The sequence below is a fragment of the Postia placenta genome (genome assembly GCF_002117355.1).
Source record: "Postia placenta MAD-698-R-SB12 unplaced genomic scaffold POSPLAscaffold_2, whole genome shotgun sequence".
Lineage (NCBI taxonomy): Eukaryota > Fungi > Basidiomycota > Agaricomycetes > Polyporales > Adustoporiaceae > Rhodonia > Rhodonia placenta.
This window is the reverse complement of record NW_020169833.1, coordinates 2,328,225-2,339,977: the sequence shown is the minus strand read 5'-3', so window position 1 is coordinate 2,339,977 and position 11,753 is coordinate 2,328,225. Positions and strand designations below refer to the sequence as shown.

Sequence of the window (11,753 nt, the reverse complement as noted above, 5' to 3'; positions counted from 1 at the left end):
GCGCTGGCTGTTTACGAGACCGATCCTGATGCCGTGCGCTCGTGACTCGATGTTGCTCTCGAGATCTCTCTGACTGCTCCCTGTGGCTCTCCTCGCTGTCGAGACCCTGGTTGTGGTGAAATGCGACCCGCCACCTCCACTCGCCGTTCTGCCGCACGAGCGAGGCTCGCGTGAGATCAATATGAACGTCGTTCCTCCAGGCACGCGCCGGCCAATGCGGTCACCCCGATTCGCCGGCCCACTTCCGGTCCCGAGGTACCGCGGCATGGGATTCCGCGTGGAATTCCATCACCAAGTCCGCGACGCTGCCAGCGCTTAGTCAAGTCACGGCTGTTCTTTGATCAATTGTCGAGCTTGGTGATCAGACTGGGCGCGTCGCCTTCGCCTACGCACTTCCGGTTCTCTGCATGCATCGCGGCAGCACGTCTGGCCTCAATCGGATAACCCGCACTAGTAACTTACTTGTCTCTGCCGTGGTGGGGTCGCTTCATCCACAACATACTGCCGCGGACTTCAGGTGGCTCTGTAAGCTGAACACGGCGTACCCCATTGCTGCTGCGTTCCGTGGTTCCCGCTCAGTCTAACTCGAAAAAGCATGGCTTCCAGAACCACTTTTTGATCACATCCACACCGATCCACCCACGCATGTTGCTCTCCTCAATCCTTACCAAGACATCTGGAGGATACTCGGGCAGGGTTTTGCTCTAGCATCTGCTTCTGGGCCTTGCCGGACTTCTCTTGAACCGACTCATGTCGTCATGTTCCAGACAGCTTTCCTGCCGTCTTAGCTATGCAGGCTTTCGCAGCCCCACGCTTCGATCACTCTCACATTCCTACCTTGACAGCCGCTTCTGACAGTTCCTCCCGCTGCAACGCCGTCGAGCACCTCGTGATCACTCGCACCGTTGTGTGACTTACCTCATGTACTTTCGAATGTTGGTCTGCCCCCATCTGGCTTGATCGCAACAATGCGGACGGCTGGGAACGAACCTACACGTACTTCCCCGGTCTCTCCTGAGTTTGGTAATACTGGCTTCTGCCCATAATGCCGTTAGGTTCTGACTCAATTGGGCCGCTACCCTTCCCACTGTCAATGAGATCTCTATACAGACCGCCACAGGAGGACCGTGCTCCTTCTCATTCGATGCACTCGATGCACACGCGATCCGGAGTCGCGACGACGTTATGTGCCCTCGTTCCTGGGTCATGGTCTCCAGCCATTCACCGTGCCCTAAACCGTCTGCTTGCCTGACGACGCATCCGTCTAGCGTCTCGTGCGTTGATTGCATGTTCAACGACCGTCTGGTGGCCTTCTTAGTGCCTGCACTCAACGAACCAATGTCTTGGCGTTCCTATTCTGGTGCCCCATATAGCACGGTCTGCTCACGCCACCTGCTTCCCGCGGAGGCATTTCGCAAGCGTCCTTCTCCAAGATCCGTGGGCTCCGTCAGATCAGTCGTCTTCAAATCGTGATCATCGACAGTCATATTGCAAGCAGGCGTCCCCTTCCGATGGACGGTTCATGTTCAGACCTCACGTTTCATTCCGACAGATCTCCGGCAGACGCGCCTGCAGTTGTGCTTCCTTGACGCGCAGCATCATCACGAATGATCGGCCACACCCTCGGTCTGTTGTACCGTGACCACGGCAGCAGAACGTCATTCAAGCTGTGGTCTCGTTGTCCAACCTTGTAAGCACGGTTATATTTGGTCTTCGCGACTGACCGCTAAACGTTGCAAGCAGAATGCGACTGCACTGGGAACAATATATGTCACATGTGGGAATGCAGTCGTGCGTACGGTGAACAGTACACAAGTTGGACTGGACGAGAGGAAGACGAGCTTGTCGTTCGACCAATATCTTCCGTCATCGACTCCTTCAGCATCGCGCCTTCCACGATCACACGCGTAGCCCATGTGTTTACATCGCTCTGCTGTGGAAATCTATACGGTGTTGTTCCCTTATTGGTCACTCTGACGCCATTCTTCTCGCAACTCTCAGAGCTCTACAGTAAACTCACGTGGCATGGTCCCCCTGGACACACAACTCGTCCAGATGCGTTGGGAAGTGGACTTCGGTCTTGTCGACATGCAGACCGGTTCGAGACGCAGAGGGACTCATAAGCATATCTAAAGGGTGCGCGGTTTGATATTGGAAATTATCTTCAACATGGCCAGCCCAACAGCCTCGCATATCTGGCCAACGATCTCGATCTGCGTGCATTCGGAGGGATCAAGTTGGTGTGATCGTGCGCTCGGCGCTTACGGCCACTGCCCTGATAACTACTAACCTAATCGCGCAGATGTCCGGCTCGTCCTTCATCCTAGGTTATCGTCTGCTGCTGTGCTTGCTGTATTATATTGGTGACGTATATTGTGACTGCATTAGGTGTGTAGCACGGTCGTGAAAGCATGGCCCTTCTTACGCATGTCGTCCAACATCATTCGACAAGAGACATGAGGTGACGGATTCCCGTCTCTTACATCCCCAGACTAGAGGGCCACGGTAAGACACAGACTATCTTATCAAGTGCATTCATCGCAACCATTTCCATAGTGACACACAAGCTCGCGGCTCCACCGAGTTGTCTAAGCTACGTAGAACAACGATGGTGCAAGGATCCCCACATCCTGCTTTTAGTAACGAAGGTGACTTGTCTGCATTGACTGTTTCTCGCTTACAACGGACCCGACGCTGTGGTAGCCATGCGTTTGGCTAGGTGCCTAAGAGGTCGACTATTGTCTATGAACAAGGAGCTTTCTCATTCTCTCACATTCTCACCGACCCCCGGCGCAGATGGACATTTGACGACCATCGAATCAGCCAAGTGTTGTGCATACTGTGATCTCTGCTTTCCCTACTGATATAAACCTCCATCGAGATACTACGCTGAGCCTATTTGCACATCTTGCCTTCGTGGCCATGATGTCTGTCTGGAATATCGTCGCGCTGCCCTTGGAGCTCCTTTTCATCATCCTGCTCCTGCTACATGCTCGAGATTTGTGTATCTGCAAGCGGCCAATTCACGCCCACTGGGGGCTCGCCCCTGCTCATCTCGTTTGCCGGGTTTACCGTCTCTTCCTGCAATTGATGAAGACATCGACGACACTCCAGGATCAGTATGAGCTGCAGCTTGCGGGCGTGATGGACGAGCCATCCTGCCTCTCTGCTGCTCGGACAAGTTAGAGCGGCTCCGAGCTCTGTAACGCATGCGTCGCAATCCGAAAGCCGTCCGGGCAAGGTCGTTTTCACAATGGAATGGGACGCGTGGACGGTCGCCTCCTTTCCCAATTTACGCATCTGACGTGGAAGTAGGTTACCCCGTGTGCCAGTGCTTCGTATACCGTCTCTTTCGGGAAACTGTGACGGTAACTCACGCCCTCTGGCTGCTTCCAGCGAAACACTCCTGCCTGATGACCACGGGGTCAGATCTAGTATACAGAGCGATCTTATTGCGTACAATGGCTCGCCGGTGGAAGACCGCAACGAGACCCGAGTATGGAACTGGAGGTAATCAGGCCGCCGAGTTCACGGCATCGGAGTGGTGATTTGCTGATGCACTATTACAGACTGAATATAATTTGTTTTCCGTAGGCAGACCTTGCATATCATGTCCTCTTTTGGGGGATGGAGGGAGACAACCATAACACGATTAGAATGACCGCTAGTAGCGATTTTACTGCACGATGGCTTGAGCGAGCTGAGGATACCAACCAATGTTCGAGGACTTCGAGACCATCAAGGTGATGGATCGGTCTCGATCATCTGTTGGATCTGACCTTTGTGGCGTCTAGGACTTGGGCGGCTGCATCAGCCGGCGGGTGAAATCGACCATTCAAACTCGAGATTTCTACCTCACACTGGCAAGGACCGAAGTGTTGAAATACGACTGTGCATATCAGGTCTATCTGTTGGCCCTCGAGAAGCATTCTCAGTCAAAGTAGACTATTGGACGCTGACTCAATCATCATGCCGACGATCAGCGAGAATTCATCTTGCACTCTTCTCTTCGGTGCAGTTGTGAACTTGACGACCAGGCTTGGCGACCCCAAAGAAACTGCGGGTTGCTGCTGAGCCTCTTTAGATTATATTTATTTTATCAAGTACAACGGTTTTGAACACCTGCATGCAGGTAATCCGCGGGGAGTGTCTGTATCGCGAAATCGTATGTCAGCTCTCTTTGCACCATAGGTCCCCCGAACGTTTCGAAAAGCGGCAAAGAAATATGTCGAGATATAGCCCCATCACGGGAGTCGAAGTCAGTGGCCAACAAGGGGCCACTGCATCCTCTCGCTGCTAAAAGTCAAGTGTTGGTACAGAGATCGCTACGGTACTTGATCGGCATCCAAGACAACCCCTAGTAAGGTAATTCGTGTCAAACGATACCATCTCTAGCAGCTGGATTCAATGGTACCCGTGGAGTTGAAAAGCGGGCAACATGGTCTCCGTAAGTCTCTAATGTTCATTTGCTGCCGGCGATCATATACGGGACGCCTTCTAGAATATACTAAACAGGATAAAGATCATCATCTCACAATGTCATTGCTGCTGCCTGCGTGTTTCTGCTCACCGAGAGATTGTGGTCTCAGCTCGGCTGTTGCACACAGTGCGTGGGACCATCTGGCAGGCTTCTCTCGAACATAGACTCGTGAAGGCCACAGCGTTCAAGCGTCGTTGAGCTCATCGCTGCAACGGAAGTATGTGTAGGGTCGAGCGAACAACGACATACCGCTCACTGTCGTTTGCCATCATCATACACTGGACTTGATCACATTTATGGCAATTACTGTATGCAACATCACTGAGCTGCCCTTTGAGCTGCTGGTGGCGATTTTGGTTGCGCACTTGAATCGTACCGTACGTCATGTGGCAGCTCGTCAACTATGCTTTTCGAGTGTCTAGAACACGTCGTAACCGAGCTCTCTTCTGCGCACTCAGCGCATTAGCGGTCTAATCAATCCACTGACCAGCGGGTAAGGAAGTTCGTATCCCGAGATTGTGAGGGTTTCCGTTGGGCATAAGGGCTACGAAGAGCAAATTTTCGAAAGGCAATCTCTAGGCTGCGATTGACATTAGCCTGAGCCTTGATCGCGCCCGGAGTGTGGGCGGCAACCACGTGATCTGACACCTCTCCCCAACGACTCGCGAGCGGTGGTGAGGTATCGCCAGAGCCAGCATGGCTACTCGCAAGTTCGCAGACCAAACCAAGTACCATCTCAGTCCGAAGGGATTCTGGAAGAAATTTAGTACGCTTTGCTCAGCTGAAGTCGATTGCGCATGTTGAATCGTCCTCTAGGGGATGCTGTCGTGGTGAACCCTGAGATCTCCAGTGGTCTCCCGCTACCTGGTGTCTTTCGATACCCTCCTCCCGCCTCGAGACCAGAACGATACTCCACGCCTGCTACCAAGGGTGAGCTACGCTATAGTCTGATTGATGCATGCGGGTGCTTGACGGGGTTGCCCAGCTTCTGATCCTGCTCAGAACCCGTACTGGAAGCGTGATGTGCGACGCGCATATCCGCAGCTTTCTGTAGTGACGCAGACGGAGCTCTCATCTCTGCTCATTCAACATTCTCAGGCGCAATCGTAAGTCTACGTCTACACGGATCGAGCCAGTGCACCAATCCTTAGGCATTCCTCAGCGTCGCTGCTCCAGCAGAAGGTCAGGAAGCAGACAAGTCTGGTGTGCCCGCTGCGGCCGAGGAGCCCATGGACCTCACGCAAGCCATTGCGACTATCGCCTCAGCTAAGAAGGCGTTCTCCGAGTCCAAACTTCCTCCCAGTCTCCCTACGCCCAACAAGCGTTGGACGCCCGAGCGCACTCCAGATGCACCGCATGATCCTACTGCATACTTCCCCATGTTGCTTTACAAGTAGATGCCCTGAAGTAGAATATTTTGTCTGTTGTCCACACGGAAGCCACTAAATTCGAGCCTTATTCGCTCACTTTGCGCGCTTGCGATCATGCGGCCTGAAATGACTTCATGACATGAACGTTCGTGACCTCTACAAAGTTGACTTTGCTTGTCCCCTTCCATTATCCGCCGACGGACCAGGTTGTCCTTAACTTCGGTCGCTGAGACTAGCTTGAAGCAACTCTTCTCTTCTCTCTTGATGTCAAGCGCACTACCGCAGTCGACTGCTCCGCCTTCGGCCGCCGCAGGCTCATCCGGTGCAGCTCAAGCAGCAGCTTTTGCCGAGGACCCACGCGTCCATTTCGACCGTGCGTCAGGGACATGGCGCTTGGAGAATGACGATGGGAGTGAGTTGGAATATGACTCTGTGAAGGGTGTCTGGGTCCCTGTGGTAGGTGTTCATCAAGCGTTATCGTTACCGCAGCTTGCAGAACCGACTGCGGTTCCTTACTGTCTTTATCAGGTCGATGAAGAGCTCGTAAAAGCGCAACAAGCTGCATACTCTGTGGCGGGTGTTGACGAAGAGGTGAGTGAAATCACTACGCGGTGCACTCTTGGCCTCAACTGACTGTAGGTATGCTATACACCCGCTGTGACGCGCCCCACCAACATATCTGCAGACCCCTGCAGCCCCTGTCCTCAAGCGCACGAACAAGAAACGCAAGGAGCCGGAAGACTACACGTCTAGTACTGTGGGTCAGATCGCAGGGCCTGCAGCCAAACGCGGGAAGAAGGGCGCCGCCTCGATGTCCAGCGGGCAGGGGCAGCCTGAGCGCAAGTCCAAGAACACCGCCGTCTATGTGACCGGCCTGCCACCCGACACGGAGGCGGACGAGATCGTCACGCGCTTCTCCAAGTTCGGGCTAATCGAGGAGGATGACGAGGGCGCGCCGAAGATCAAGCTATATGCCCGCGATGACGGCACGTTCAGCGGCGACGCGCTTATCGTGTACTTCAAAGAAGAGTCGGTCGATCTCGCGGTGAGCCTCCTCGACGACGACGAGCTGAGGATAGGGTTGCCGAGCACGCGCATGCGGGTGCAACGCGCGGAGTTTGGGCACAAGCACGAGAAGGAGGGCGGGCAGGGCGAGATGAAGCCGCGGAAGACAGTCTCAGACAAGAAGAAGGCGACGAAGAGAATAGGCAAGATGCAGAAGTGCGTGTGCCCCTCGTCCTGCTTTGATCAGGAGCTGAGTGCAATATGATCAACGTCTAGGAAGCTCGGGGAATGGGATGATGAAGATGGCTTCGGGCCTGCTATCACAGAGGAAGACAAAGTGCCTTTGGTTAACAAGGCCAGGGTGGTCGTTTTAAAGCACATGTTCACGTTGCAGGAGCTCGAAGAGGATGCATCTCTACTACTCGACCTCAAGGAGGATGTGCGAGACGAGTGCTCGTCACTTGGCGAAGTGACAAACGTGGTGCTTTACGATGTTTGTACTATCGCCTCATACTACGTGCCCTAATTTTGACGTTGCATTCACCCATAGAAAGAGCCTGAAGGTGTCATGACCGTCAAATTCCGAGATTTGCTCGGTGCACAGGCGTGTGTCATTGTGCGTGCTGCCACCTCCTTCATGGTTCTACTTCTGATAATGTCAAGCAGAAAATGAATGGCCGCTTCTTTGCCGGGCGCCGAATCGAAGCGTCGCTCTACTCCGGGAAGCAACGGTTCAAGCGCAGCGATGACGATAAGTTCGACGTTGAAGGGGGTGACGAAGGCGAGAGCAGGCGACTGGACGACTTCGCACAATGGCTCATGACCGAGGGAGACTGATTCCGCGGTCTCTGAATTGATTTTTCATCTACAGTATATCAGAGAATGCATCCGGAAGTGCAATAATGTACATCCAAAATGCGCGTATGTCCTCGAAAGCAAGCGAGCAGGATGCGACAACGTGAAGAAAGTCCCAGGATGCAATTAAGTTACCAACGCGAGAAGAATGGTCTGGTGTCGACAGTTTGCAGACGCTTTCAAGGAAGATGAGCAGCGCAAAAAAACAAATTGAGACATAGGGCTCACCTCCACAATGACCGTCCGTGGTTTCGGACTCTCAGCCGACTCGATGTGCATCCAGTCTAGACTGGGACGGTCTGGGCGGCCACCTGAGCTCGGCCAGCGAGTGTGCCGACCTGAAGGCGAAATTTCCAGATGGGATGTAGACTTAGACATGGCAATGAGGTCTTCCTCCGTCATGGACGCAGAGAGAGCATCTTCAGGAACTGCAGGAAGATGATCTGAGCGAGCAGATGGCGATACCATATCTTCAGGTGCGTCTGCTGGGATCGATGGCCGCACTGGGGCAGAGGAAGACGCTTCACCGACATCAACCTCCTCTGTCTCGTCTATCACGTCGTCCTCAACGCCTAGACGCTTGAGCCCTGCTTCCACAGCATCCAGTCGTTCCATATGTTCAAGTACAGTCACACCGGTTGTTGCAGGGTGAACCCGAGAGAATTTGGTAGCGAACGACACAGGCCGGGGCACACCAGAGTACTCAGAGGATGTTCGACGCATAGGAGGTGGGAAGTCCGACGTGCTATGACTCCTTGTATGCCGAGGGAGGGGCATCGTACTGATGGACGCGTGCGGCGAGGCCGCAGGTTTCTGCGGTGAGGGCAGGGTACCGTTGGCGAGTTGTGGAAGCATCTCGTCAGTGACCTCCACCTCATCGTCCCACACCAAGACCTTCTGACGTCTCGTCAACTCAAGAGGACCTGTTAGACATTAGCGACGTGGTATAAGAACGTCGAACGGCCTGACCTTCGTCCTAAGTTCGATGTGTGAACGACGGTCATACATGGATATGGTCATCACTTACGGTATGCTTCAGCGACTGCACAATGTTCCATGCCTGGCCTTTGATGACAGCCAATTGCCTCTGTAAGGTAGTTCGGGTTACGTACGAACACTGACAACGGGTCACTCACGTTGAACATTTTTGGATGGAAGTCAGGATCAACGGCAAACAGTTTGCGTAGTTCATACGTCGTCTCTGTCCACCATGACTTTGAAGTCAGAAGAGGCAAGAAATGATCCCGTGTTTTCTGGCTGAATGGGCGGCCGATGATCGTCACAGGTAAGTACAGCCAGCCATATGTGTATGAACGCCAGCCGCGGGGATGCTCATGGGGGAATGACAAAGAGTTGTCAATCGCCGCGATATGAATGTGCGGCTGGCGAGTGTACGGCAAATGCGGGTTTGAGTAACCTGATTGTGAATATGAAGGTCCTCCAGGCGAACCAGATCCAAGTTGAGGTGAGCTAGTGGCAGAATCCGTCCGTCGCAGCTCAGTCATCTGAGGCATTTCAAGACGTGATATGCGTGAGGGAGCGACGTCGACCAGCGACTTGCCAGGATCACAATCGCAATACTTAATCATATAGTTGTCCGCACCACGGTCCGTATTAAGCATCAGAAAGTCTGTCAAACCGTTAGGTAACCACGGAGAACTATTGTTGATTCACTTACCGAGGATGACTAGTCTGCCGCCAGGAATGCGTCAGAGAACCCGCACTCAATTGAGAGATCACTTACTTCTCGAGTTCCTCGCGGAAATTGTCCTGCAAAGCCGGTGTCCAATAGAAAGGCTGGCCCTGCCTGCTCTCAGTCGCATCAAAGAGTACTCGCTCTTCTTCTCTGTCATCTTCATCGGATATGTCTTCGTCTTCTCCGGTCCTGCCGCAGACAATCTTCAAAGTGGTCAAGCATTTCTTCGTGAAACCCCCTTTGCGGTGGTTAGAGTCATCAAATGTATCGGATATAGCTCGTCCGGGCCACGGGTGTTTCCGCAGAAACTCAGAGGCATCTAGACGAACGTGAGCATACGTCTGTAGAGGTCCGTGAAGGGGTGAGATACCTGTATAACCGTGAAGGAAATACTGCATGCTGCCGATTTTGTCGGGCAATGCCTTGCCCTTCTTGGCACCTTGCCGGTCTAGCCAGTCGTAGAAGAATGCCTGTCCACAAGGAATGAGGTGGGTCATATGGCCGTCATACGAAACGCAAACTTACGGGACTCGAAAGAGACACAAGCTGTGTCCGGGGCACAATATGCAAGTCCAATCGCTCGTCTAGTAATGAAGCGGCGGCCTCCGAGATGTAACTGAACACAACTTTAGAACATATGGGAAATCATGCTTCCGTAAATGCTGACCTCAAGTTAGGAATAAGGCAAGCTCGTCCGAACGGGATGATCCACTTGAACTGTCTGTGTAGCCATTTGGTCGTCTACGAGTGTCATCAGAATGGGTAGACGTGAACGGAGCTCAATCCACCCACCTTCGGGTTCAGACGCCCGTACGGCTCTTCGTCCTTAGGCTTAAAAACGCTGTCATGCTTGCGTTAGGATGATCATACTCGTAATACGCCGGAGATGCTCACGCCACCGTCTGCACGCGCCCGTCAACCTTTGCCCGCGCGAAGTAAGACCCTGACGAGCCCTTGGTGATCATCTTGGGGTGTATGCCCTCGGCAATAGCGTCCTTCACTGCTTGCACCAGTCTTGTCATGTTAGTGAGACAGGCCCGAGTACGCCAACCCACGGAGACTCACCTGTCGAAGTCGGCCTGCGTCATGGGCGGGTTATGGTCTAGCGTCTTCACCTAGAAGTTACGAGGGGAGGACGTCATGAAACGCATATAGAGAAGCAACATTGTGACGCACAAGTCCGTCATATACATTGACGGCAACAATGGGAGGGTCAAATGCGCTGTGCAGGATCTCCTTCCTGGAGTTGTGTTCGACCTTCTTTTTCCGCTTTACCTTCTGAGCAATAGACTCGGTCCATCTACCATTCCATAAGGTTGATAGCTCTAGACGTGACCATAATGCGGGCGTACCTCTTGAACGCCGTGTCCAGCTTGCTCAGGTCTATGTTCCCGGGACGCCGGAGATGTGGGGAGGGCTGCGGCGCCGGAGAGAGGCTCTCCACAACATCTGCCTCCTCTTCCTCGTCAATTCCCTGCGACAGAGGCTGGTACTCTGAACGATTGGGCATGATAAAGAGCACGAGTTCTTGAGCTCCGAGGGAGGTTCGGAGTTGTGCTTGACGTCGACGCGCGCAGTCCGGGGACGCGGTAATGCACCCCTGCCTTATTAGGCGGTTTCGTATTTGAGAGGCCCTGAATAAACATCCGCAACTTTGTACTTGAATCTTGAATCACTTATTTCATTATGTACCAAAGTAATGGTTCGAGGCACATCAAATAAACATATAAATGTGAGTATTAGACTGCGTGAGCGTAACATACAAATAGTATTAGTATCGTACGTTAGAAATAGTAACTCTGTGACGCTGGCGAGGCACGAGTGGGCGTCAAAGACGATTGTCTGTGTCTGCACGGCAGTAAGCGCTGAGGTTATTGCGCTTGCTTTTGACTACACCGTTCACCTCACAATCTGAACACTATCTAAGTGTTGTCTTTCTTTTGTCGTCTCCTTTTCACGTCTCCGTCTGCGCCTCCCTCTACACACACTCTCTCCGCCATGGCCGATGCTCCTCGACTGGCCTCAGACCCCGGCCTTCAGCTGTGCCCTGAATTCGCTGACCCCGAGTATGGCATCTTGCGGCAGGGTTTGGTCGCGGCGGGCCAGGTCGCCTCAGATGCCGCTGCGACTGAGCACCTGATCGCCATCTGGTCTGCCCACAATGCTGCCAAGAGGGCCCTCTGGGCTGCCCAAGTCGAGGGCGACCGCCTCGCCGACGCCGACCGTCTTTTGCTCGAGGCAGAGGCCCGTCAGCACGCCGACGATGCCGCTGCCGAGGAGGCCCTTCTCGCCCGAGAGAAGAGGCGCCCGCAGCTGGGCACGCTCCACTTCGATCGTGACGCGCCTT

General features: G+C 53.6%; 4 protein-coding genes across 4 annotated transcripts; 3 read left to right on the top strand and 1 right to left on the bottom strand.

The window, feature by feature from the left end:
- Positions 1 to 5,176: 5,176 nt before the first annotated feature.
- Positions 5,177 to 5,877, top strand: POSPLADRAFT_1132101 (hypothetical protein; the record flags this gene model as incomplete). Its single annotated transcript, XM_024484171.1, has 4 exons — positions 5,177 to 5,246; positions 5,297 to 5,410; positions 5,466 to 5,586; positions 5,643 to 5,877. The coding sequence occupies 4 exons, from the start codon at positions 5,177 to 5,179 to the stop codon at positions 5,875 to 5,877; spliced, it is 540 nt and encodes a 179-aa protein (XP_024343169.1).
- A 237-nt stretch (positions 5,878 to 6,114) lies between these two features.
- On the top strand, positions 6,115 to 7,692 carry POSPLADRAFT_1131516 (hypothetical protein; the record flags this gene model as incomplete). The annotated part of the gene is made up of 6 exons (XM_024484095.1): positions 6,115 to 6,306; positions 6,379 to 6,441; positions 6,536 to 7,071; positions 7,132 to 7,348; positions 7,406 to 7,471; positions 7,522 to 7,692. 6 exons carry the CDS (start codon positions 6,115 to 6,117, stop codon positions 7,690 to 7,692), a joined length of 1,245 nt encoding a protein of 414 aa, XP_024343168.1.
- Positions 7,693 to 7,841: 149 nt separating this feature from the next.
- On the bottom strand, positions 7,842 to 10,916 carry POSPLADRAFT_1053025 (hypothetical protein; the record flags this gene model as incomplete). The annotated part of the gene is made up of 15 exons (XM_024480336.1): positions 7,842 to 7,886; positions 7,939 to 8,633; positions 8,680 to 8,686; positions 8,738 to 8,797; positions 8,847 to 9,340; positions 9,389 to 9,402; positions 9,455 to 9,725; positions 9,777 to 9,876; positions 9,932 to 10,022; positions 10,074 to 10,147; positions 10,199 to 10,247; positions 10,301 to 10,420; positions 10,472 to 10,521; positions 10,583 to 10,706; positions 10,759 to 10,916. The coding sequence occupies 15 exons, from the start codon at positions 10,914 to 10,916 to the stop codon at positions 7,842 to 7,844; spliced, it is 2,352 nt and encodes a 783-aa protein (XP_024343167.1).
- A 488-nt stretch (positions 10,917 to 11,404) lies between these two features.
- POSPLADRAFT_1053024 (hypothetical protein) lies at positions 11,405 to 11,741 on the top strand (the record flags this gene model as incomplete). Its single annotated transcript, XM_024480335.1, has 1 exon — positions 11,405 to 11,741. A coding segment is annotated over one exon (337 nt), but the record flags the coding sequence as incomplete, so codon positions are not given.
- Positions 11,742 to 11,753: the final 12 nt, after the last annotated feature.